A 26796-nucleotide genomic window follows, 5' to 3' on the forward strand; every position below is an offset into this window, starting at 1 on the left:
AGAATATTCAGAATACCGATGGCGCCAGAATAAGGATGTAGACGTGCTGCGCGGGAATGGTGCGGCGGGGCGCGCGGGGCGCCCGCCCGCCTGTTCTACCACCCGTCTGCTTCACCCCCTCGGAAACGTAAAACTCAAGTATAAGAGCGCCTTAAGTTTAGTAGCAAATGTATGAACTCATTCTAAACACTAATCAATATGTAAACCAGCCCTAAGGCAAGTGTACACGCTTGTAGAGGCCTTATAGAAAAAAAAAATATTCATTATCTCCGAAATGGAGTTAATTAGAATATCTGTGTCTTTGAGAAAGTTACTTGATTTAAGCTCAGGAATGCACCCTTGAAATTAACGGAAATAAAAAAACACGGTGTATAAAGTTGGTCAAGCGGATCTTGTCAGTAGAAAAAGGCGGCAAATTTGAATGATGTATGTGTTTTAAGTGTCTAATTTCAAGTGACATTTTAGCATTTAATTAGCATATTTCATAAATCTTTGGCATAATCTAGACATTAGTCAAGCATTTTTTCAAAATCCGAGTTGGCAACACTGCTAGCGACCCGCCCCGGCATCACACGGACAGTTCCACAAATTTACACAAACCTCAAATTATATAACCGAACCTTTCTTAAAAATCACTCTATTGATAGGTGAAAACCGCATGAAAAACCGAAGTTCAAGATATTATTTAAGGTGGTTCGCCTAGGTTACTCAAAACTTAACTCTCGCTAGATGGCACCACTTTTGCAAAATTTCAGATTTTATTTTTTTGTGAAATGGTCTTGGTATTTGTATACTTAAAAGTATGTTTCGCGCACTTTTTAAGTAAATATTGAACTATTAGAATAAACATTGAATACTTCATTGTGCAAAAACCACCTTTTTAATTCGACGGAGTGTTGCTGTCACGCTTTTTCCTACTATTACTCACACATGCAAACAGTGTTTCCGTGATCCTTGTAGTAGACAATTTCACACAACGTAAGTATGTTGCAATAGCGTAACGGTATGTTCGTGGAAATACGTGCAAGAGGATTGGGGTTCAAGACTGGTGCGAGTAGGTAATTTCTTTTCGTTTCTCCTTTGTGTTATCTTACCTTTAAACGAGCAATTATTATATATATAATTATTTATTTATATACATATTTGGATGGTATCAGAAACGGCTCTAACGATTTCGATGAAATTTGCTATAAGGGGTTTGATCTCTTAGCTAGGTCTATGAGAAAACGCGCATTTTTGAGTTTTTATGTTTTCTAAGCTTTGGTCGGTCTCCCAGATATTCAATATCCGCTTGGCAACTAATCCCAGAATTGGCATGCGCACTAGTTTTTACGAAAGCGACTGCCCTGACCTTCCAACCCAGAGAGTAAACTTATTTGGATTAGTCCGGTTTCCTCACATTGTTTTCTTTCACCGAAAAATAGGTATCGGTGTGTAAATAGGTAGGTATCAAATGCTATTTCGTACAAAAGTTCGAAAAATCATTGGTACGAACCGGGGTTAGAACCCGTGACCTCCGAATTGCTTTCGGCTAGGCCAGCAGCGCTTCCCCCACATACTCAGTGTTATCAGGTTTTTTAAAAATCAAAAACGATTACTTATGAAAGCAGAAGAATATAAATGATCGTATTAGATTTATAATTGTTACATATTTGCCGTAACTAATTTTTAAAATGTGTATTTCAATTAAAAGACACGTCAAGATTGTTTACCTTATTTCTAATGCTAAAAAAAACAAACTATAGTAATAATTGTGTTTTTCATTCATAGACAAAATCCATTATTTTTAACCACAGGAAATTTTATACACTACTTTTTAGGGTTCCGTACCCAAAGGGTAAAACGGGACCCTATTACTAAGACTTCGCTGTCCGTCCGTCCGTCCGTCCGTCCGTCCGTCCGTCCGTCTGTCACCAGGCTGTATCTCACGAACCGTAATAGTCCGTAATAGACAGTTGAAATTTTCACAGATGATGTATTTCTGTTGCCGCTATAACAACAAATACTAAAAACAGAATAAAATAAAGATTTGAATGGGGCTCCCATACAACAAACGTGATTTTTGACCAAAGTTAAGCAACGTCGGGAGTGGTCAGTACTTGGATGGGTGACCGTTTTTTTTTTGCTTTTTTTTGTTTTTTTTTTTTTGCATTATGGCACGGAACCTTTCGTGCGCGAGTCCGACTCGCACTTGCCCGGTTTTTATTGCAGTGAAGATGTCCTGATTGTAAAAATCAGAGAGATTAGGTAGAGTATAATTACTAATTATCTTTGTAAAAATAAAACAATACGTGTAGCCCATACTTAATAATCGATTTATGATAATAAGAAAAATTAAATAAAAATAAAAAAACAATACGAAATTTAGGTGTAACAAAAATACAAAAAGTTATGTTTCAGCATACAATGACTGGGGATCGAACCGGGAATCTTCCGTTTGCAAGCAAAAAAGCGACTGTTTGCATAACACGCCATGATAGTTCTTAGCTAAGCTGACGAACTTCTCGCTTAGGTCAATTAACTACCTGTCAAATATCAGTGTCAACAAAATTGCACTAAACATGACGGCACTCCAAATTCGAGCCGTGGTCAGCCCGGCAACGTCGGAAATGGAATGGCAACGTCGCAAATGTATCTGTACACGACATTTGTGACACACACATACGTAAAATTGATGAAAAGTTAACTATGATTTTTGCATGATTTCTGTATGAAACATTGTTTTCCTGTTAATTTCGCGCAAACGAATATTCGAAAGAAGATAAATGCGAAAATATTTGTGTACTAATAGTGTGTAGTTACTTAATGAGCTTTGATTGAATTTTGTATGAAAAGCGAACCACCTAGTAATATTGTATGCAAAAAAGAAAAAAAAATCATGTGTAGCAGATCCCTTTTCCGAATTGGTGATGTATTAAATTAATTTTTAAGAACTAGGTTGTATCACTGACTGTATGTACTTTTCTTTTCACAGACAACTACTCATCGAGAGAATTCTACCAACCCCAAACACAATTAGGTTGCGTTGTTTCATCACAGAGTTCCTATGGCCACCTCCTGTCTCCATCATCAGATTAGCTCGATAGTACCATAATATTGCAATGCGTGCGTGGCGTGTCGGCCCGCACTAGCGCTCTAGTGGTGTTAGTCGCTCGGTACTCTAGTCGTATCAGCAGCCGTAGTCGCTAGTATAAGTGTATCCTACCTTGGTCGAGGGGGGCATGTTGCATGGTCACTAGTCTGACGGGCGTGTCGGCCCGCACTAGCGCTCTAGTGGTGTTAGTCGCTCGGTGCTCTAGTCGTATCAGCAGCCGTAGCCGCTAGTATAAGTGTATCCTACCTTGGTCGATGGTGGCATGTTGCATGGTCACTAGTCTGACGGGCGTGTCGGCCCGCACTAGCGCTCTAGTGGTGTTAGTCGCTCGGTGCTCTAGTCGTATCAGCAGCCGTAGTCGCTAGTATAAGTGTATCCTACCTTGGTCGATGGTGGCATGTTGCATGGTCACTAGTCTGACGGGCGTGTCGGCCCGCACTAGCGCTCTAGTGGTGTTAGTCGCTCGGTGCTCTAGTCGTATCAGCAGCCGTAGTCGCTAGTATAAGTGTATCCTACCTTGGTCGAGGGTGGCATGTTGCACGGTCACTAGTCTGACGGGCGTGTCGGCTCGCACTAGCGCTCTAGTGGTGTTAGTCGCTCGGTGCTCTAGTCGTATCAGCAGCCGTAGCCGCTAGTATAAGTGTATCCTACCTTGGTCGATGGTGGCATGTTGCATGGTCACTAGTCTGACGGGCGTGTCGGCCCGCACTAGCGCTCTAGTGGTGTTAGTCGCTCGGTGCTCTAGTCGTATCAGCAGCCGTAGTCGCTAGTATAAGTGTATCCTACCTTGGTCGATGGTGGCATGTTGCATGGTCACTAGTCTGACGGGCGTGTCGGCCCGCACTAGCGCTCTAGTGGTGTTAGTCGCTCGGTGCTCTAGTCGTATCAGCAGCCGTAGTCGCTAGTATAAGTGTATCCTACCTTGGTCGAGGGTGGCATGTTGCACGGTCACTAGTCTGACGGGCGTGTCGGCTCGCACTAGCGCTCTAGTGGTGTTAGTCGCTCGGTGCTCTAGTCGTATCAGCAGCAGCCGTAGCCGCTAGTATAAGTGTATCCTACCTTGGTCGATGGTGGCATGTTGCATGGTCACTAGTCTGACGGGCGTGTCGGCCCGCACTAGCGCTCTAGTGGTGTTAGTCGCTCGGTGCTCTAGTCGTATCAGCAGCCGTAGTCGCTAGTATAAGTGTATCCTACCTTGGTCGATGGTGGCATGTTGCATGGTCACTAGTCTGACGGGCGTGTCGGCCCGCACTAGCGCTCTAGTGGTGTTAGTCGCTCGGTGCTCTAGTCGTATCAGCAGCCGTAGTCGCTAGTATAAGTGTATCCTACCTTGGTCGAGGGTGGCATGTTGCACGGTCACTAGTCTGACGGGCGTGTCGGCTCGCACTAGCGCTCTAGTGGTGTTAGTCGCTCGGTGCTCTAGTCGTATCAGCAGCCGTAGCCGCTAGTATAAGTGTATCCTACCTTGGTCGAGGGTGGCATGTTGCACGGTCACTAGTCTGACGGGCGTGTCGGCCCGCACTAGCGCTCTAGTGGTGTTAGTCGCTCGGTGCTCTAGTCGTATCAGCAGCCGTAGTCGCTAGTATAAGTGTATCCTACCTTGGTCGAGGGTGGCATGTTGCACGGTCACTAGTCTGACGGGCGTGTCGGCTCGCACTAGCGCTCTAGTGGTGTTAGTCGCTCGGTGCTCTAGTCGTATCAGCAGCCGTAGCCGCTAGTATAAGTGTATCCTACCTTGGTCGAGGGTGGCATGTTGCACGGTCACTAGTCTGACGGGCGTGTCGGCCCGCACTAGCGATCTAGTGTTGTTAGTCGCGCGGTGCTCTAGTCGGATCAGCAGCCGTAGTCGCGAGCGCAGCAGCCGGAACGACCACGTGTCGCCCGCACGGGACTCCCACTCGCATTCGTAGGTGCTACAATTTGAAATAGAAATGTGAAATAAGCCCCCATTTATGCTTTAGCTAGAATAATCCAATAATTATAGGTCATAATTCGGGCCGCCTTACATGTCATTTCTTAACACAAGAGACATGATTGGAACGTTTCCGATAACGAAACAAAAGAAATTTATTCGTTACATCTGGTAAGTACAGTCGCCATCAGATATATCGGAGCGGCCAAGGTGCTCACAAATATCTGAGCACGCCTTTATTGTCAAGGCGTTAGAGCGCGTGTTCAGATGTTGTGAACACCTTGGCCGCTCCGATATATCTGATGGCGACTGTACATGGTCTCATTATGATGATTATGAAATATTGGGAACTTTTCAAACTCTCATAATTTATAATATTTTAAACTTTCGCGTTTTGAATACATATTAACTCACATTATAGACGGGTCTAACGCGAATTATATTCAATTACCTTGATTTACCGACGTTTCGACACAGGTTTCACAGGTCGTGGTCGCGGCTGACTGATGTCCCAGCAAAATGTCAAAACAGAGATTTGTGCATCTACCCGACGAAAAGTGTATGGAAAAGTTTGGGGTAGACATCACATTTTCAAACCACCCACCACACATAATGTTAATTATTGTCAATAGTCCGACACGAAACACTCACAATATCCACGCACCCGTCCGAAGATAGATCCTTTGATCCTTTGATCTCATAATTTAGTTATTTATTTACAGAATAATTCGGTTATTTATTTATAGTACCTCATACATAATGTACTATTCTGAGAATTCACTGCTAATGAAGGCCACGAATAAGTGGGACCATAGAGAAAGTACGTTACCATAACGCCTATTATTTTCCTAGTCGACATCTAGCGTCAAGTAGCGGAATTATCAGTACTGCTACTCAACAATAGATGTCACGTGTGTCGCGACTGACATAAAGTGTATAGCTCAACAATTTACAACTAATATTACAAGTAGAAGGAGTTGAAAATAAAGTACCGGTTTATCCGGTTATAATATTAGCTGATTAGCTGAAAATTGTTGAGCATTAGACTTTCCGTTCTTCGCGACATCTATTGTTGAGTAGCAGTACTGATAATTCCGCTACTTGACGCTAGATGTCGACTACGAAAATAATAGTCGTTTTGATAACATAATTGATGTAATGAATAGAATCAGGCGTGACTGCAGAAATTCGTATGAATTAAAACGATACGTTATCTTTTCGCGGATTAGCAAAGTAATATTTTGGTTTTAATTTTTAATCACTGATGTATGGAGTACGTAATCTATGCTTAGTTATTTGTCTATGGTGGGTCGGACTTACCCCATGAAGGGCAGCACGTCGATCTTGGCCACCACGTTGACGCCGGACTCCTGCTCGGCCACCAGGTTCTTGGAGCTCGCCTCGTGGAGCAGCTCGGGCCGCCAGTCTGACACGAACAACAGAAAAAAAGTTCATATTGATAACCGATTATGTGGTTTGCTCGAACGCAGCCCTACGGTCGGTGCCAATGGTGACACTACGACTGGCGCGGCCCGGACTGTCAGACGGGGATCGCCCGCCATTACTGCGTCGGAGTGTGATTTACTTGAAGCTACGCCTGTTTTCCGTGTTTTATGTATTAAATCCTTTATTTAATGATGTATGGTGTTTTCTTTCTTAACAATATATGCTCTTTTGAAGAAAACGGATATCTAGAGTTAGACCAAGATATGTCTGCAACGATTTTGATAGCACACGCAGTGCAAGTGTTATTTTAAACATCAAACTTCTATGAAATTATGATATTTAAATAACACTTGCACTGCGTATGTTATGTAGTTTAACTCTTGCAGTTCATGCAGTTGTTCATAGCGGATGGTGCTGGAGCTAACATACGGCGTTGCATGAACAAGAGATTTCCTTTGGCAGGATTGGTCCTTAGGACCCAAGGATGGATTCAAGAAGTGGAACCACCGAGATTTTTGATGTAAATTTTTAGGGGGGGGGCTCTCAACTTGATCTTGATATCTGTATCATTTAAGCTACTAGGCCAAGTTTGGTATCGTTTTCGTATAAATCGGGGGTGCCGAATTCATTTCTGATATCATAATGACACCATTCCGAAGTAAAAATACATAAAATATGAAAAAAATGCTATTTTTTAAATTCCTCTTCACGCTTAAACTGCTGAACCAATTTAGTTAAAATTTGGTACAGAGATAGTTTGAGTCCCGGGGAATAACATAGCAAACATTTAATCTCAAAAATCATCCCTTAAGGGTGTGAAAAGGGAGGAGGAAATTTGTATGGGGATTCAATAACCGCTGAACGAAACGCTTTTTAAAAATCAAAAACTATTACTTATTAAAGCAGAAGAATATAAATGATCGTATTAGAATCATAATTGTTACATATTTATCTTAAATTATTTTTATAATGTGTTTTTCAATTAAAAGCCACATCAAGATTGTTTACCTTATTTCTAATGCTAAAAAAAACGTACTATAAGCAGGCGTGTCTCACTCCGCGATTTCGTCGCTTTGCTGCAGGTAGCTTAAAGTACATCCGTTCGCCCCAATTTTGGGGTTTTCCATAAGCCGCGCGTGGCGCTGTCGCCACCTAGCGGCCATATCTGTGCTGATCGTGACAGACGCGTTTTGTTAGAGAGTGAGTCTTCTGTACCTAGTACTATTATTTATTCTGTGCTATAAGTGAAAGAAAGCAGGCCGCTTGTCGAGACTGACCTCTGCTGCAGCGCGAGTCGGTGGCGGACGACGCGCTGCGCTCGCTCGCGTACAAGTGCGCCACAGTCACCGTCGACCCTGCCATATATTACACACATTACTTTATTGAAACATTTAGGGCTGATTTAGACTAAAAGGGGCTCTCGGGGTCGGAGACGGTCGCAGCTAGGGACTGCGACTGAAAGAAGAGGGGGCCCACAAAGGGGCATAGCGCTACGACGGCACTGGCGCGTTCATTGGAGATCCCAGAGCCGTCCGAAATGCGCCGCGGCGGACAACTGGGACGAGGGCTGATTTAGAGGATGCGAGAACTCGCACGTGAGTTTCATACCATTGCGGGTTTTGATCGGTCGGTTGAATTGGATGTAACCAACAGTCCGCAATGCGGGCAAAAGCTGGTAATATAATAAAGTACAAACCTTTGCTGCTCGACACAGAGCTGTACTTCCCTTTAGGAGACGGGCTTCGTGGACTTCTTGAAACTTTTGTGTTTCTGGACACTTTCTGCACTTTCATGGCTGGCTTCGGCGTTACCTGTACACAAGTATAAGTTAATAATAAGAATAACATTTTTTAATTAAGCTGGTATCATCATTTCATCATAGAGTAATTATAAGTGAAGAAAGAGTAGTAACTCCATACATCAGTTTTCTTGCCAAAACGCGCGTTATTTTGTAGTCGACATCTAGCGCCAAGTAGCGGAATATATCAGTACTGCTAGTCGACAATAGATGTCGCGGGGAATAAAAAATCTATTGCTTAACAATTTTCAGCTAATATTATAACCGTATTACTCGAAACTCTATACTGATAGTGATAGTTCCTCTATTTGACGTTAGATGTCGACTACGAAATAACGCGCGTTTTGGCAAGAAAACTGATATATCGAGTTACCAGTCTTTCTTTACTTATATTACTCTATGGCACCGGTCGGCAACCTCTGCGGCCCGCGGGCCGCATGCGGCTCGTGAACCTGTCACTTGCGGCTCGAGTGCCGCTTTGGCTATTTTGTATGTAATAGTGAGAAACGACAATGTCTCATAAAGTCATACATATTAACAAAGTACGGCCCGCGTCATCTCCGTTAACTACTATGTGGCCCTTGGCTGCTAAAAGGTTGCCGACCGCTGCTCTATGGTATCATACCTCCGGGCCTCGAGCCGCGACATGTCCCCTCTTCCGGCCGGGCTCGGACGAGTCGTGCACGGACGTCAGGTCCGAGTCGAGCATGACCGACGAGTACGGCTCGTCCAGCTTGAAGATGACGCGGACAGGCGACCGGGGCAGGGCGACCACTAGTGTTAGTGGTGTATAGCCGACAGCGAGTATCTTACCTCCGGGCCTTGAGCCGCGACACGTCCCCTCTTCCGGCCGGGCTCGGACTAGTCGTGCACGGACGTCAGGTCCGAGTCGAGCATGACCGACGAGTACAGCTCGTCCAGCTTGAAGATGACGCGGACAGGCGACCGGGGCAGGGCGACCACTAGTGTTAGTCATGTATAGCCGACAGCGAGTATCTTACCTCCGGGCCTTGAGCCGCGACATGTCCCCTCTTCCGGCCGGGCTCGGACGAGTGGTGCACGGACGTCAGGTCCGAGTCGAGCATGACCGACGAGTACGGCTCGTCCAGCTTGGAGATGACGCGGACAGGCGACCGGGGCAGGGCGACCACTAGTGTTAGTCGTGTATAGCCGACAGCGAGTCTCTTACCTCCGGGCCTTGAGCCGCGACACGTCCCCTCTTCCGGCCGGGCTCGGACGAGTCGTGCACGGACGTCAGGTCCGAGTCGAGCATGACCGACGAGTACGGCTCGTCCAGCTTGGAGATGACGCGGACAGGCGACCGGGGCAGGGCGACCACTAGTGTTAGTCGTGTATAGCCGACAGCGAGTCTCTTACCTCCGGGCCTTGAGCCGCGACACGTCCCCTCTTCCGGCCGGGCTCGGACTAGTCGTGCACGGACGTCAGGTCCGAGTCGAGCATGACCGACGAGTACGGCTCGTCCAGCTTGAAGATGACGCGGACAGGCGACCGGGGCAGGGCGACCACTAGTGTTAGTCGTGTATAGAGAGCGAGTCTCTTACCTCCGGGCCTTGAGCCGCGACATGTCCCCTCTTCCGGCCGGGCTCGGACGAGTGGTGCACGGACGTCAGGTCCGAGTCGAGCATGACCGACGAGTACGGCTCGTCCAGCTTGGAGATGACGCGGACAGGCGACCGGGGCAGGGCGACCACTAGTGTTAGTCGTGTATAGCCGACAGCGAGTCTCTTACCTCCGGGCCTTGAGCCGCGACACGTCCCCTCTTCCGGCCGGGCTCGGACGAGTCGTGCACGGACGTCAGGTCCGAGTCGAGCATGACCGACGAGTACGGCTCGTCCAGCTTGAAGATGACGCGGACAGGCGACCGGGGCAGGGCGACCACTAGTGTTAGTCGTGTATAGCCGACAGCGAGTCTCTTACCTCCGGGCCTTGAGCCGCGACACGTCCCCTCTTCCGGCCGGGCTCGGACGAGTCGTGCACGGACGTCAGGTCCGAGTCGAGCATGACCGACGAGTACGGCTCGTCCAGCTTGAAGATGACGCGGACAGGCGACCGGGGCAGGGCGTCGTCCACTAGTGTGAGGGAAGAGCTGTCAGCTAGGAGCTCGCGGTTGCCTTGAAATAGAAATTAGTTATTGTAACAAAATATTACTGCCAAGTTTGTACGGTCATAGTCTATTTCTATAGTTCGTTGTTTTTAGCATTAGAAAGAACTTGAAAGAAGGTAAGCGATCTTGACATGTCTTTTAATTAAAAAACGCGTTTTAAAAATCATTCACTATTACTTATGAAAGCAGAAGAATATAAATGATCGTATTCGATTCATAATTGTTACATATTTGCCCTAACTTATTTTTAAAATGTGTTTTTCAATTAAAAGACACATCAAGATTGTTTACCTTATTTCTAACGCTAAAAAACGAACTATATACATACAATGACGCCTATTTCCCGGATGGGTAGGTAAAGACCACGGATTTCCACTTGCTACGATCCTTCCTGGCATACCTCTTTCGCTTCCTTCACTTTCATAACATTCCTCATACACGCACGCCGGTCTAGGGTACTCTTGACCTGGCCTTTCTTCAGTCCTAGTCTATTTCTTTTATCAAATAATTGCGTACGTAATGATGCGAATACTAAACTATGCAACGAACCGCGCATGCGAGTTCTCGCACCGTCTAAATGAGTAAAACAATAGTAGATTGTTACCAGGGAATGAAGGGCACTCATTTCTGCCGAGGTAGTTTAGCCGCCAATAGTCCGAGGCTAAATGATGCCTTTCACCCGAGTTAAACACTCTACTTTTCATTTCGAATACAAAGTAAAATACATGTGTTTTTTTAAGACATTCAATTAACAATTTAGGCAAAAGTATCGTCATTATTTATGGAATGAGGAGTCAAATATCAGAATGGAAATTGTATAACAAATCCATTTATAACCAAATTTCAATTGCTTATCGTAAAATAAATCGTACTTGGTACCTAAAATGCTCTAGTGCAGAAACGTATCATTTACTGCACACCTTTTAGAACAACAATGACCCTCTTTCAGAGCATGAGAAATAAAAATGTAATTACCTTTCATAACTATAGACGTATTAACTTCACAGTTTTTAACAGCAGGGTCAGTGGCGACTCCTCGATCCACCAAGCCGCCTCCCAGCAGCGCGCTGGGAGCCACTCCGCGGTCCACCGTGGGCCTCACCAGCGCCATGCCCACCTCCATGTTCCTCGGCCCCGGGGCCTCTGTCTGGCAACACTGACTCTCAAAGCTGATGCTTGAACTGATGCTAGGTGCCGGCTGGATCGGATTATACTTGTGGACCACCGCTTGATCCACCGGTGGAATAAGAACATTGTTCAGCGGATTGGACGGATCGAAGACTATTACAGGTGCCGGTTCTCTCTGTGGTGACACCACATGCGTTTCTGAGTGAGCGACCTCTTTTTCACTCTTTCTTAAACAGGAGCGAGGAGATATGATAGGTTTGGTAGAAATTAAATCGATCTGGCTGGAATCTAAATGGTTCGCTTGGGAGCTTTGACAAGGCCGGCTCAGTGGGGGTTGCTCCACATCCGCCAGCGGTTTTATAAGTTCCTTCATAAGCTCTTTCACCGGATCGCTGATTTCGTATGTCGGTATGACTGTGGAAGTTCGGACAGAGGGACAATCAGTTGATACAGGTTTTTGAAGGAGTTTAGGCTCTAGAATAGAATCATCGTCATCGAAACGTAGAGTTTTGACGACCTCTCCACTAAGGCGCGGTGGACTAGGCTCCTGTTCATCTGAACTGCCTTCGGTCGCATCTAATTCCATCTCCGTCTGTGCCATTTCCGTTTTCATGAGCGCTTGGGCCATGGAGATCCCTCGAAGCAGGTCTTCTCTTGATATGACCATGGATTTTCTATCCGGAGCGGAGCTGCGTTTAGTATTATTTTGGTTATGAGCGGCTTCAAAGTCTCCCGAGCGTCTTGTATCAGTAAAGTCGGACAAAGCATCTAAAATTGCTTTAGTATCATTCGCTTGGCATCTATTTGTGTTTGGTTGTTCCTCATCTTCAATAGAAGTCAAATCCACCTGTATCTGATTATCTAACACAGATTCTTCCTCGTCATATATAAACATTTCGGAAAGCAAATCAATACTCATTGACTTGTTTTTTTCTTGAACATCCTTATTCGGAGAACTTGGAGATTTTAAGGCTTTAAGCTTTAAAGAAGGCTTTAGCATTTTACTTTTTTCAAAACTCTCATTAATTTTCAGAGTATCCAAATTTGAACTTCTAGAATTTAAAGAAGGCTTTGGCACTTTACTCTTTTCATAACTCTCATTAATTTTAGGAGAATCCAAATTTGAAGTTCTAGAATTTAAAGAAGGCTTTAGCAATTTACTCTTTTCAAAACTCTCATTAATTTTAGGAGTATCCAAATTTGATCCTCTAGACTTTAAAGACGGCTTTGGCAATTTTTTCTTTTCGAAACTATCAGTAGTTTTGGGTGTATCCAAATTTGGAGTGATATGCGTCAGATCCTGATATTCACTTTTATTTTTTATTTTTTTGGGAGATTTCTGTCTGACATGGAGCATGTTTTTTAGCTCGCTGAGTTTCTTTTGAAGGTTACAAACTATACCATGCTTTTGCTTCTTGTATTCTATGGCTAAAGGTTGGGTGACTTCCAACGCTGGTTCATCTGGTACATCGTCCTTGACCAGGACGTCGCTATCGGAAGTAAAGACAGTATCGGTCGCAGTCACAGTTATATTGCTGACAGGTTCAGTTACAGTGGTACTTTCGGTTGCAGTCACAGTTATACTACTGACAGATTCAGTTACAGTAGTACTTTGTGGTTTATTCCACGTATCTTCTCCTGAAGCCTGCGACATATCAAGTAATACATCGAGGACAGATCCTTTTGGTGGTGTCATTACTGCTTCTATCCGAGACCTGGCCAACTGCTCAGCGGAGCTCTTAGATAGAGCCAGTGAGGCGTTTGTGGATTCTTGAGATTGGTTATCCGCTAAATTCAACCCGTCCATGTATGAATTATCACTAACCTTGGCTTTACGCTCGGTTGTGGCGCCGTAGACTAAAACGTTGCTGGTTAGAATTTTATTCATTGACTTTGAAGGAACAGTTAAAGTTTTATTGACTGTGGATTCCTGCCCAGCCACAGACTTGTTCAATGTGGCTGGTTCTTGGCCAGCCAATGATTTGGTTGTGGCTAACTCCTGGTTGGCCAAAGATTTGTTAAATGTGGCTGAATGTGGATCGACCTGCGATTTTTCTGCGGTTGTTACGTCAGCTGATTTCTTATTGAACGCGGTGGAAAGGACCGGATCAGCCAAAGATTTGTTGAAAGTTTGTGTTGTGTCGACCGATTTATCAAATGTTTGGTCAGCTAAAGTGTTATCTATGGTGAAATTAATTTGGCCGGCCAAAGATTTGTTGAGTGATGTTATATCCTGATTAGCCAATGACTTATTAAATGTAGCTGAACGAAGATTCTTTGGCGACTGCGGTCCATCAGCTTGTGTCATAGAAACATCACCTTCATCAGATTCTATTAGTTTTGGTATTATAAATGCCTCTATCATTTCAACCTGTTCATCCTTTTCATCAAAAACCTCGAGTTCATTCTGTTGAGTTTCAGTATTTTCACATATAATACTTGTGTGTGTCTTTCTCTCTTTGAAACTTCTCATTGAAACATCACTATCTTCGTAAACGATAGTTATTCTGCGTTCATTTGGAGCACGCGTAGATTTTGCTTCATCAATAATATTGGGAATATCTCCTGTAATTGACATATTTGTACCATCATCTTCATGAACTTCATGAGTAATTTTAACTCCATCTTCTTGGTCAAGCATATTGGCAAGCAGAATTTCTATTACAGACTTACTTTTATCTTCAACGCCATAACCGCTTTTACGACTGGTTTCAGGCTGTTTTTTATCACTTTCCTTATCTATTATATTCTCTGGTGTGTCTCCAGTCGCAGATACGTTTGCATCTTCATTCCCATAGGCGATAGTTTTTCTGCGTTCTTCATTTAGAGACTGGATCAATTTAGCTTCGTCTTGAATAATATTAGCCGGTATTATTCCAGTTACAGACACATTGTTATCATCATCACCAAAAACAGTTTTTCTGCGTTCATTGGCATCCTCAAGTAGCTCTGATGCTGCTGCACTCAGAGGCAAATTTCCATTATCAGTCATATATACCGTTTTATGTTCTGTTTGCTTATTTGCTTCATCAAGTATATTAATCGCCGCGACACCAGTCTTGCATAAATTTCCGTTGTCTCTGTCATAAACGACTGTTATTCTGCGTATTGCATCTAGAGGTTGCTTGTTTGCGCCATCATCATTAGTTGAGACATCAGTCTTAGCCACATTATCATCATCTAAACCATACCCCATAGTTTTTCTACAATCTGTAGGAAGTTGTTTTGCTTCATCAAGTATATTGACTGGGACTACTCCAGTTACAGAAATATTACCCTCATCATTATCATAAACAATTGTTTTTCTGCGATCTGCATTAGGTTCTTGGGTTTCCTTTGCTACATCAAATATGTTTACGGGCACTACCCCAGTGATAGAAATATTTCCGTCATCATTATTATAAACTATGGTTTTTCGACGATCTGTATTCATTTCTTGAGTTTCTTTTGCTCCGTTAAGTATATTGGCAGGTACTACTCCAGTCATTGAGATATTACCCCCATCATTTTCATAAACTATGGTTTTTCTACGCTCTGCATTAGGATCTTTTGCTCCATCAAGTTTATTAATTGGTGCTATACCAGTCATAGATAGATTTCCATCATCATTTCCAAAAACAACAGTTTTTTTGCTATCCATGCTTTGTTGAATTGCTTTTGGTGCATCAATAATATTGGCTGGTAAAACACTAGTTATAGAAACATTTCCGTCATCATTATCGTAAACTATGGTCTTTCTGCGTTCAATTGCCTGTTGTACTTTTGCTTCATCAATAATATTGACTGGTAGAACCCCAGTCATGGACACATTTCCCTCAGCATTATTATATACAATGGTTTTTCTTCGGTCAGTATGAGGTTCTTGAGTAACTTTGGCTCCATCAAGTATATTCACTGGTGCTACACCAGTCATTGACAGGTTTCCATCATCATTTCCAAAAACTACTGTCCTTCTGCGGTCTGTATTAAGTTGTGTTAATTTCGTTTCATTGATTATCTTAGTTGGCAAAACGCCAGTTACAGACAAATTACCATTATCATTTCCATAGACAATAATTTTTCTTTGTTCCGTATTTGGTGGTGGAACTAATTTAGCTTCATCAATTATATTTGCCGGTAAAACTCCAGTCATAGAGACATGTCCATCTTCATCGGCAAAACCTATAGCTTTTCTTTGTTCCATGTTAGGTTGAATTTTTACTTCATCAATTATATTAGCTGGCAGTACGCCAGTTACGGAAACATTACCATCATCATTGCCAAAAACAATAGTTTTTCTCCGATCTTCACTGCCTTTTACTTCTTGTATAACTCCCGAAACCTCGAGAGTCATGGACACATCGGCGTTTTCATAGACAATAGGTCTTTTATTTTCTAAGTTTGCTTCTAGAGTAAGGTTTTCAGGCCCTGCGAGGACGCGAGCTGGCACAGCTTCGGTCATGGATATATGTGCGTCATCTTCGTATAAGATGGTTTTGAGCTGGGGTTCGTTTTGAATGATGTCCGCTGGTAGAGCCTGTAAAAATATTAGAAGGATAATAAATAAACTTTTTTTTTTTCAAGTAGGCTCCACTTTTGAACGTCAAATAAAAGTACACCGGCTCTAACCCTACACCTCTGCCTGAGAAGATTTAAATACCTCCTAAATTGAAGGAGGGTATCCCAATATGGGACCGGCTAGAAACTCGGCTAGGTGGAACACATAATTATTATAATTAACACGCATTAAATTAAAAAAAATACAATTTTAATTATTATAGAAAGAATAATGACTAATGACTTATTATAAATTTATGGTGTAATGTATGTTACACCATAAATTCTCTGCAATACATAGATGCAAAGGCCAATGGAGAAAGAATTGAATTTTTAGAAAAAAGGTGGTTATTTTCTTTTCATTTTCGCCTCACCTGTTTCTAGTAGTCAATTAACTGTAAAAAAAAGTTTCAACACTTACTTGTGTAACTGACATGTCAGGCAAATCATTGAAATACATAGTTCTCTGATTCTCTTTATCCTCATGTACAGCTTTTGCAGCTATAATATTATTAGCAACACCCTGAGTTACCGACATGTCCCCATCATCGCCAAACACTACGGTCCGTCCCCGCGCTGTATTGAGGACACTCTTATCTTGTATATTTGCTTGTAAACGCACGGGTATAGCTTGTGTCATATCACCAACCACTGTCTTCGGAGAAATATTCTCTCCCACAGACTCTAAAGGCGCATCACTAATGTCCAATTTCGATTGAAATTTGCACTTTTTGCCATCAAACACTAATATATCATCCTCGCAAGGGAATTCTGCTGGCGGAGGCGCTATGTACGGATTGATAACTATATTCTCTTTATCAACCGTCCAATCTTCGACTTGCTTTTTAGTCGCAGCGACTGCTGGGCTGCGGATAGTGTCGGTAATGGACATGTCATCTTCATCAGCTTTGAGGCTGAAGTGTGTAGCGTTGAAGTCTAAGTCGATGCTGATTTCTGAGATGTTGGCGCGCTGGGGCTCGCGCTCCAGGTCCCGGCGCAGCGCCTCCAGGTCGTCGGCGAGCGGCGCCACGGCGGAGAAGTCCACAGCGAGGTTGTCCGTGACCTCGCGGTGCCCCGGGTTCGATTCTAGGCGAAAGAGCTGGAATAAATTAAATATGTTTATACAACGCGTCATATTTATACAAATTAAATATGTCTTAGTGTTATGCGTATGACAAATATTTTACTATCTGGCGATCTGTCTGCTCGTTTGCTTCCTATATCATTAAAAAAAACCGGACAAGTGCGAGTCGGAGTCGCCCACCGAGGGTTCCGTACTTTTTAGTATTTGTTGTTATAGCGGCAACAGCAATACATCATCTGTGAAAATTTCAACTGTCTAGCTATCACGGTTTGTGAGATACAGCCTGGTGACAGACGGACGGACGGACGGACAGCGGAGTCTTAGTAATAGGGTCCCGTTTTACCCTTTGGGCACGGAACCCTAAAAGCTGGACCATATATGAGCTTGCAGGACTTGGGTCTTGATCACTTTTTCTTTAGTATACTACATTACAGGTCATATTAAACCAAGTGATCCGCCAGAGAACCAAGGTGACCGACATAGCTTTGAAAGTTAGTACGTTGAAATGGCAACGGGGTGGCCACATATGTCGCAGGACCGATAATCGCTAGAGTAAGCGCGTTCTGGAGTGGAGACCGCGTCTGGGCCGACGTAGCGTGGGACGCGCTCTGGCCAGACGGCGAGATGACTTGCACAGGAGGGCCGGCAGCGACTGGATTTATTTATTTATTTATTTATTATTTCAAATAACAAATTGCACCTTACAGCTAATGCCAAAGCGGCACAAATTGGAACACATTAACAAGATAAAGCACTTTTAACATTATTTATAACAATACAATATACAGCTCAGACACTTGTATTAATTATGGTATGGTACTCTTAGGCATCTCTCTTTCTAACATCCTCTTGCATTCCATCGTCACTCGCCCCATCGCACTCACAAATAAATCGCACTGCGGCTGTGCCTCGAGCAGGGAGTTGAGCAGCGCGTGCGCGCGCGCGACCGGCGCCTGCGCGTGCGCCTGCGTGCGCGCGGAGCCCCCCGCCAGCAGCGGGTGCCGGCGCGCGCGGGTGTATTGGTTAGGTACGAACAGGCGCACGCAGACTTCGACAAGTTTTATACTGTCGATTTTATTCCTAAAGATTGCCAATATAAATTTGGCTAATGAGAGCGACCTTCGTAACTGTAAGGAGTCATACCCGAGTTGACCCTGCAAGAATAAGGTAGGGTACATGTACGGATAATAGCCGTATAGCCTCTTATACAAAGCCCTTAGATACATTTTCTGGACCTGTTCTAACATGAGAATATATTTATTCTCATGCGGACTCCAGACTACAGAATTCGTCTCCAGTACGGTCCGGACGAGTGCAGCATAGAGCACGCGAGTGGCGTATACGCTCAGGGACCCAGAATTACGCAAAACGAATCCCAGCCTCTTGTAAGCCGCATCCGTCACTGCCTGAACATGATCTCGAAATGAGAGTGCAGGATCGAAAAGCACACCTAGATCACGGACGCGGGCCGAACGTGCTATACAAGCATCACCGATTGCATACTCATACTCCATAGGCCCCTGCGATCGCGAAAAGGTCATCACCTCACACTTACTAGAGTTAAAATATAATTTGTTTTTGAGGCTCCAACGGTACACCGCATCGACATCTATTTGTAATTCCTGACAATCCTTCCGGCTCTCGACCGATTTAATTAGCTTTAGGTCGTCCGCGAATAACAGTAATGTGGAATTATGCACTTCTAATGGTAAGTCATTTATGAGCAGTACAAAGAGGAATGGTCCCAAGTTAGACCCCTGACTAATGCCGGAACGCGTGCCGTAATTCTCAGATATATAGGGTCCGTACTTCACGTACTGAGTTCGACCGGAGAGATAGCTCGCAAACAACTTAAGCAACCTTGGAGCAAAGCCCATTGCGCCTAACTTCATAAGAAGAATGTCATTGTCTACGCGGTCGAAGGCTTTTTGGAAGTCTAGGTAGACGACGTCGACTTGAGCCTTCCTATCTAGCTCGCGCGACAAGATCTGGGTTAAGGTTAGCAAATTAGTTGCCACAGATCTTTTGGGTAAGAACGCGTGTTGCGCATCGGTAATATGAGCCAGACATTGTGGGAGCAGTCTTCCTTGAATAGCTGACTCGAAAATTTTAGCTAAGACGCTTAAGATGGCAATTGGACGGTAGTTCTCCACTTTTAGTTTCGAGCCCGCTTTAGGAATAGGTGTTACCCTAGATCTTTTCCATACCGCAGGGTAGACTCCAGAATCCAGGAGAAGGTTGAACATAAACTTAATCGGAGCGACTAAGTCATCAATGCAGGCCTTGATTAGAAACGCCGGTATCGCGTCAGGTCCAGGTGCGGCACTAGACTTTAACTTTTTCACAGCGTTTCTTATATCTGTCGAAGTAAGACATTTAACGTCCACGTGCCTAGCATCGGCCGGCAAGCTGGCGCTGGCCACTTGGGGATCCAGAGCTGGCTCGTCCGGCAAAAACACAGAGCTGAAGTGATCTGCAAACGCAGTCGCAGCAGCAGCGCCTGAGTGCTCTATATCTCCGCGGGTTACTTTTGGCTCCACGCCACCTCTACAACGAAGAGAGTTCACGTAAGACCAAAACTGCGCTGGCTTGCAGGATAGCTTTTCAGATATCTGTCTCATATAACTGGTATGCGCATCAGCTATGCCGGTTTTTATTTTGGTACGGAGAAGACTAAAACGCTCGTACACTAACCGGTCTCCAGATTGCTTCCACTGACGGTGAAGATGCGATTTTAATTCGATGTCGCGGATTATAGTATTTGTGAAAAACACAGGATATGCTCGACTCCTTCCTCGCCTTCTACTTTTTTGTGGAAAGCACTTGTTAAAAATCTCATAAAGGGAATCATTGAAGTACTTTACCGCATCGTCGGTTTGACGGATTTTATATAATAATTCCCAGTCTTTATCCCTGATTTCGTAATATAGCTTTAGGTAATCCCCCTTGCCAAAATTCCAATCATTGTGGTCTCCGATATTAGAAGGCTCCAGAACAACTTTACTAATAGCAAAGATATAGCTAAGCTCGACTATGATAGGTGGATGGTGAGGGTCGATTTTTGTTAGCACCTCATGTGTGTCGGCAGAACGCACAGACACCGCACTTCTCAACTCCTTACTCGTCAGCACTACATCTAAGATCCTTTCATTCACATTTAACACGGATGCATAAAGCGGCAGACCGGGCCACGTGGCGTACCTTGGGAGAGACCTATGTCCAGCAGTGGACTGAAACGGGCTGATGATGATGATTATAGATCTTCTTTGTCCTTCAGTGGACGTCTTTCGGCTGAGATGATTGTAATTAAAATAATACCTGTACCAAGCCTGTACAGTGTTAGTGTTGGTGGGCAGTTCATCCAGTTGGGGGCGGGGCCTGGGGTTCGGTAGTGTAAGATCTGCCTCGTGAGTGCCTCACACAAGGGGCCAGAGGGGCCTCGTGAGGTGTTACCTGTATAGTATTGGTGTTGGTGGGCAGTTCGTCCAGTTGTGCAGTGGGCGGGGCCTGGGGCTCGGTGTTGTATCATCTGCCTCGTGAGTGCCTCACACGAGGTGCCTCGTGAGGTGTTACCTGTATAGTGTTAGTGGGCAGTTTATCCAGTTGTGGGCGGGGCCTGGGGCTCCGTGGTATAACATCTGCCTCGTGAGTGCCTCACACGAGGTGCTTCGTGAGGTGTTACCTGTATAGTGTTAGTGTTGGTGGGCAGTTCGTCCAGTTGTGCAGTGGGCGGGGCCTGGGGCTCCGTGGCGTCGATGACGTCGGCCTCATCGTCCTCAAACTGCGACGCGCGCGCGCCGAGGTGCCCCACGCGTCGCGGCGGCGCCTGCAATATGTACAACAATCTTTAGTACAAAATATACAAATACAAGACAAATCCCTTTGAACGCTGTAGCGATTGGGCTGTAGCCGCCGCGCGCTCGCCAGTTGATATTTTTGGCGGTCAAATAAATATTTCTTCCTAGCAATTCTATTAAGCTTGCCGTATTTTGCCGCTTGAAAACAGTGTGCAAAATCCGATTTTGACCATGATACGAAATTCCATCTCTTAAAACTTGTACTTAGACATGAAATGCAATAAAGCGGGCTTGAGTTTCTTGTGGGCCGTGAGTGGGAGTGCTAGTGCAATGCGAGTAAGTGGGCTTGTTACAAGAGGTTTACATTCGCGCGAGCCACGAGCCGAGCCGTGAGCGCCACGAGACGCGAGTGTAAGCAGTGGGCTTCGTGGCTCGTCTCGCGGCTCGGCTCGCGTGGAGGAGCGGTTTTTTAGGTACGAGCCAAAAGGGCTCGCGTAGGACACGCGCTTGCGTTTACACTCGCGTTCGGCTTGTCATTCGGTTATAAACCTTATGCCGTTCCGTTAATGTTTAAAATATATTAGCTCGATGAGCTTACGAGCCACGAGCCGAGCTACGAGGCGAGAGTGTAATCATTAGCTCGACGGGCTTCTAAGCCGGGGCTGCCTCGAGCAGCCCGACTGGCAGGGTCGCCATGAAATGTGGGGCGTTCGGGTAGTAATTAATACTAAGAAAGTCTGCTGAATACTGAACATATTTATTAAGTAAAATCGGGCTTATATACTAGTGGTCTACGTGAGTGGCATTTAGGTGACCTTTACATAAATGTAATTAGAATTATTGTTCATATTAATAAAATATATTTTCTATTTCTTAAATGTCACATGGCGTGTTGACCCTAATACTCATCACGTCATGTGCCTACTCACCGTACACTTACGCGCTCGCGGCGCCATGAGCCGCGAATCTAAACAGGCCATTAGACGGATTACTAGTGGGGTGAGAGTGATGGTGGAAGTGGAATTGGTAGTAGGAGTATATGATGGCTCCTCTACACGATGGGCCAACGCCGGCCACACTCAAAGGGAGGCATTTATGCGTTAGTGTTAGTGGAGGCGTTTATCCGCATGGCAGCGTCCCTTGGAATAGCCCGCGTTGGCCCATCGTGTAGAGGAACCATGAGACTATTTGCCCATGACACCATGTTGTTGAATGTTGAACCATGACAGTATTTACCTTTACGCCGGACTCGTTGGCCGACGACTCCAGCGACTTGTTGTGCTCCTCGTACACATTCTTCCACGCGGTCGTCGCTTCGCTGATCTCGAACTCTCTACAACCAGACAAATTACGTCATCATCATCATCATCTCAGCCATAAGACGTCCACTGCTGAACATAGGTCTCCCCCTTGGACCTCCATACGTGCCGGTTGGAAGCGACCCACATCCAGCGTCTTCCGGCGGCCTTAACAAGGTCGTCGGTCCATCTTGTGCGTGGACGTCCTACGCTGCGAAAAATTACGTATTGTCATGTTATTAAAGGCAGGCGTGGCTCACTCCGCGATTTCGTCGCGTTGCTATAGGTAGCTAAAAGTACATCGGTCCGACCCCAATTTTGGAGTTTGCCATAAGCCGCACGTGACGCTGTCGCCACCTAGCGGCCATATCTGCGCTGATCGTGACAGACGCGTTTTGTTAGAGAGTGAGTCTTCTGTACCTAGTACCTACTATTATTTATTCTGTGTTAAAGGCTAGATTTGACAAATACACTTTGAAACATGGGGATCTTTTGTGCAAAACGTGTGTAACAGTAGTGTACTCACGCCACGCCGGTGCGGCGGCTGAAGCTCACACGGCGGCTCTTGGCCTGGCCGGGGGTGGCCACAGCTCAGACAGCGGCTCATTGTCTGTAACAGTATGGTACTCACGCCACGCCGTTGCGGCGGCTGAAGCTCACACGGCGGCTCTTGGCCTGGCCGGGGGTGGCCACAGCTCAGACAGCGGCTCATTGTCTGTAACAGTAGGGTACTCACGCCACGCCGGTGCGGCGGCTGAAGCTCACACGGCGGCTCTTGGCCTGGCCGGGGGTGGCCACAGCTCAGACAGCGGCTCACTGTCGCCTGTAACAGTAGTGTACTCATGCCACGCCAGTGCGGCGGCTGAAGCTCACACGGCGGCTCTTGGCCTGGCCGGGGGCGGCCACAGCTCAGGCAGCGGCTCACTGTCGCCTGTAACAGTAGTGTACTCACGCCACGCCGGTGCGGCGGCTGAAGCTCATACGGCGGCTCTTGGCCTGGCCGGGGGTGGCCACAGCTCAGACAGCGGCTCATTGTCGCCTGTAACAGTAGTGTACTCACGCCACGCCGGTGCGGCGGCTGAAGCTCACACGGCGGCTCTTGGCCTGGTCGGGGGTAGCCACGTTGAACTCTAGTTCAGACAGCGGCGCGCGCACGTTCCGCTGGCTCTTTAGGATCGACGAGCGACGTTTTCTCCTGCAATAAATAGTTGTATACTTAAATCTTCTCGAGACATCTTGATAACAGCCTCCTTAGTCTTTGCAGTAGTGATCCTGCCCGTGAAGCAGAAGGTTCCAGGTTCAAATCCTGGTATGGGCATTTTTTTGTGTTTGGGCAGTCATCTGATATGTTATGGTCTTAGAAGTTGAAAATGTATCTAAATTGATCCAATAATTGGGGACATTTTTTCTCGATTAAAATGGAAAAAGCTCCTGATTCAGAGTAGAAATAAAGTATGAATTTTAAATTTAGGTATAAAATTTAATAGAGATGCCTATTTGCTTGAAGAAGCGGCTCCAGGTTGCACAAGACCGTGATAAATGGCGTAAAATGAAGGAGGCCTACACCCAAAGGGTAGAAAAAGGCTAAATAGAGAGAGAGAGAGAGAGAGAGAGAGAGAGAGAGAGAGAGAGAGCCTATTTGCCAAATTTGCGAAGTGAAAATTTGATCCAACATTTTTTTTGGAATATAATTAGTTTTTTTTTTTTTTTAATAGCCGATTTGAGTGTCCCACTGCTGGGCAAAGGCCTCTCCCCTTAATTTCCACGACTCCCGATTTGGTGCTTCCTCCGGCCAGTTGTTCAGGAAGCTGTCCAGGTCATCTCGCCATCTCCGTTTGGGCCTACCGCGGCCACGTCCCTCTACCGGCATCCACTTGGTGGCTAAGCTAGCCCACCTCTCCGGATGCATACGGTAGACGTGACCGGCCCAGTCCCATTTGAGCCTAGCGGTTTTTTCGCCTACGTCAGCAATGCGGGTTTTGAAGCGCAGCGTGGTGTTTCTTATGCGATCAGTTAGTTTGACACCTAGAATACTGCGCTCCATGGCGCGTTGGCAAACCTTCAGTTTGGACTTCTGAATCTCTGTGAGTGACCAAGTTTGAGCGCCGTAGGTTAGAACAGGCAGAATACACATGTCAACGAGTTTGCGCTTCAGTGACATAGGAAGGTCGCCCTTCATCAGCTCCTTCATGGACCAGTAGCTCTTCCAGGCATTTTGAACACGGCGCTCAACTTCCTTGTCTTGCCTGTTACTGAAAGAGACTAGCTGGCCCAAGTAGATGTACTCGTCAACATAGTGTATGATCTGCCCGTCCACCTCGACACTACTACGTTCCTTGCTATTGGTCATCACTTGAGTCTTTGCGCGGTTCATTTGAAGTCCAACCTGAAGGCTTGCGTTGCTCAGATCTTGGAGCATTTGCTGTAGTTCTGCTGCAGAAGGGGCAAAGAGAACAATGTCGTCGGCGAAACGAAGATTTGATAGCCTTCTGTCACCGACGACTATTCCCCTAGCCTCCCAGGAAACCGCCAGGCTCTTGAAAACTTATATAATTAGTAGCCAATAAATAAACATTTGGTAAATAAATTTTTGTCTTAAGCAAATTTGACAAAGTAAATTCTTTCTAAATGATATTTTGACCAAATATATTAAATGTGAAGTGTAAATGAGTTGGGTCCATTTCGTGATGCACACTCATTAATTTCTTATTTCCTTGCTGTTGTTGTCTGTACATGTTTGTACATGTTTTGTGAATGTCACAAATAAAAATCTTTTAGCATTATCTTTTATCTAAATTTGCTAAAGATTCATTTGGGAAATGAAACTACTGCAATAAGTTTGTTGGGAAGTGAAATCAGGCGAGAGTAGGGAATGCAATACCGGGATACCAGGATCCCGAAATACCGGGATCCCGCATGCAATTTGCGGGATTAATCCCGCTCGTAAATTAAGCGGGATCCCGCGGGATTTGCGGGATCGAAGAGCGACGTGGTTCTTACGTGTTACTACAAGGAACACAGGCTCGGGCACGTGCCTACTGGCGAAAATTCTTCACGGAGCCTAAATGCATCTACAGAGGAAAGGGGCAATGACACGGAAGAGCATTTTACCCGAATTTGTCTATTTATTTCATCACACTTGCTCGTAAAAGGTGTTATTTTACGTAGGCGACGCGGTCCGTAAATCTTAAATTTGTACCCAGGGAATTTTTTTATGTAGGTACGTCCGAAATTAGGCAGATTTTTTATTGTTTTCCCTCTTTTTTCCTCACAGGTGTGATGAAAAACATTGTGTGTGCCACGAGTGGTACAGGACTTACGCAATCGCGTTAATTAAGCCTTTACACACGTTCTTAAATTCTTGATTACTGTCATTATACCGTATTCTTTTAATACAAAATGTACTATTTCTAATTTTAGTTTACTTTTTGTTTTCAACCTTCATATTTAGTACTAATTCGTAAAATTGTATACTAACTTGCGGGATCCCGCAAATACCGGGATCCCGCGGGACTTCAAATGGCAATCCCGCGGAATACCGGGATTGAGTTCCTCATGCGGGATTGCATTCCCTAGGCGAGAGGTATTTGGCCCAAATGGAAGTACACCGGGCAACCCACAACACAAGCTACATTTGTTTTTTTAATTATGAATGGGCTTACTCATGGCCACAGACTAGCCTACTACTGTGGGGCAAGGTTACCAATTTAAACCAGGGCTCTGTTTCTAGCGTAAATTCTATATGTAAAGGTAAAAGATTCATATGACAACTAAATTACCGGTACAGAGATTTTATAGAGACTATTTTATACCTTTAAACGAGCAATTCTTGTATTTTAAATATATATTTATATTTCGGGGATCTCGGAAACGGCTCTAACGATATCGATGAAATTTGCTTGAAATTCGGGGGCGAAAAATCGATCTAGCTAGTCTAGATCTAGCCTCATCTCTGGGAAAACGCTCGTTTTGAGTTTTTTTATGTCCCAGATATTGTTTTATATCACGGATAAAAGTTATAATGTGATAAACCACTTACGTCGCCGCAGCATCGGACTTCCTTGACTTTGAGCCGTCCATTTTATTTAAGAACCAATAAAACAAAAACTATACAGTGACCACTAAAGCATTGTTCAACACTCCTCTCTCTTTTATTTGAAACTTTAAACTAGTTTTAACATAAATAACAAAGTATAAACAAAGTAATTCAATAAGAAGCACGCACAACACAAACATCGACGATCAACGTACAATTTTCAAATCATTTTGACAGCGCTGCTGGCATTTGTTTTTTTTTCATGCCTCACATGCAGAGAATTTGAGCCAGTGTGATTCGTGACATGTATAGTTGGTCAAGCAAATCTCGACAGTAGAAAAAGGCGGCAAATTTAAAAAATGTAGGCGTGAAGGGTTATCGTCTCATAGAAAACTTGAACTTCACGCCTTTTTCTACTTGCTTGACCAGCTATACAAGCTGTTTTTCTAGTCAAATAATTATAACAAAAATGTAATACCTATTAAAAAAAAATCATAACTCTAAGGCTAAGCGCGCACCACGATTTTAATTTTTGCGACACG

At 44.9% G+C, this 26796-nt stretch overlaps 1 protein-coding gene across 1 annotated transcript in view; it reads right to left on the minus strand.

The window, feature by feature from the left end:
• Nucleotides 1-26371, minus strand: part of LOC134676565 (uncharacterized) — a 42685-nt gene extending 16314 nt beyond the window's left edge. The window contains exons 1-19 of the mRNA XM_063534956.1: nucleotides 26258-26371; nucleotides 23279-23413; nucleotides 22163-22253; nucleotides 20806-20949; nucleotides 20325-20452; nucleotides 18942-19670; nucleotides 18008-18203; nucleotides 16461-17138; nucleotides 11351-16019; nucleotides 10189-10382; nucleotides 10001-10108; nucleotides 9813-9920; nucleotides 9440-9547; nucleotides 9252-9359; nucleotides 8876-8983; nucleotides 8149-8263; nucleotides 7730-7807; nucleotides 6327-6444; nucleotides 4829-5007 (exon numbers count right to left, since the gene is read on the minus strand). Coding sequence (XP_063391026.1) covers nucleotides 4829-5007; nucleotides 6327-6444; nucleotides 7730-7807; nucleotides 8149-8263; nucleotides 8876-8983; nucleotides 9252-9359; nucleotides 9440-9547; nucleotides 9813-9920; nucleotides 10001-10108; nucleotides 10189-10382; nucleotides 11351-16019; nucleotides 16461-17138; nucleotides 18008-18203; nucleotides 18942-19670; nucleotides 20325-20452; nucleotides 20806-20949; nucleotides 22163-22253; nucleotides 23279-23413; nucleotides 26258-26298 — 8035 coding nt within the window. The 5' untranslated portion in view covers nucleotides 26299-26371. The remainder of the gene's footprint in view (nucleotides 1-4828; nucleotides 5008-6326; nucleotides 6445-7729; nucleotides 7808-8148; nucleotides 8264-8875; nucleotides 8984-9251; nucleotides 9360-9439; nucleotides 9548-9812; nucleotides 9921-10000; nucleotides 10109-10188; nucleotides 10383-11350; nucleotides 16020-16460; nucleotides 17139-18007; nucleotides 18204-18941; nucleotides 19671-20324; nucleotides 20453-20805; nucleotides 20950-22162; nucleotides 22254-23278; nucleotides 23414-26257) is intronic.
• Between the last annotated feature and the right edge of the window lie 425 nt (nucleotides 26372-26796).

This window comes from Cydia fagiglandana, chromosome 24 (genome assembly GCF_963556715.1).
Source record: "Cydia fagiglandana chromosome 24, ilCydFagi1.1, whole genome shotgun sequence".
Classification (NCBI taxonomy): Eukaryota; Metazoa; Arthropoda; class Insecta; order Lepidoptera; family Tortricidae; genus Cydia; species Cydia fagiglandana.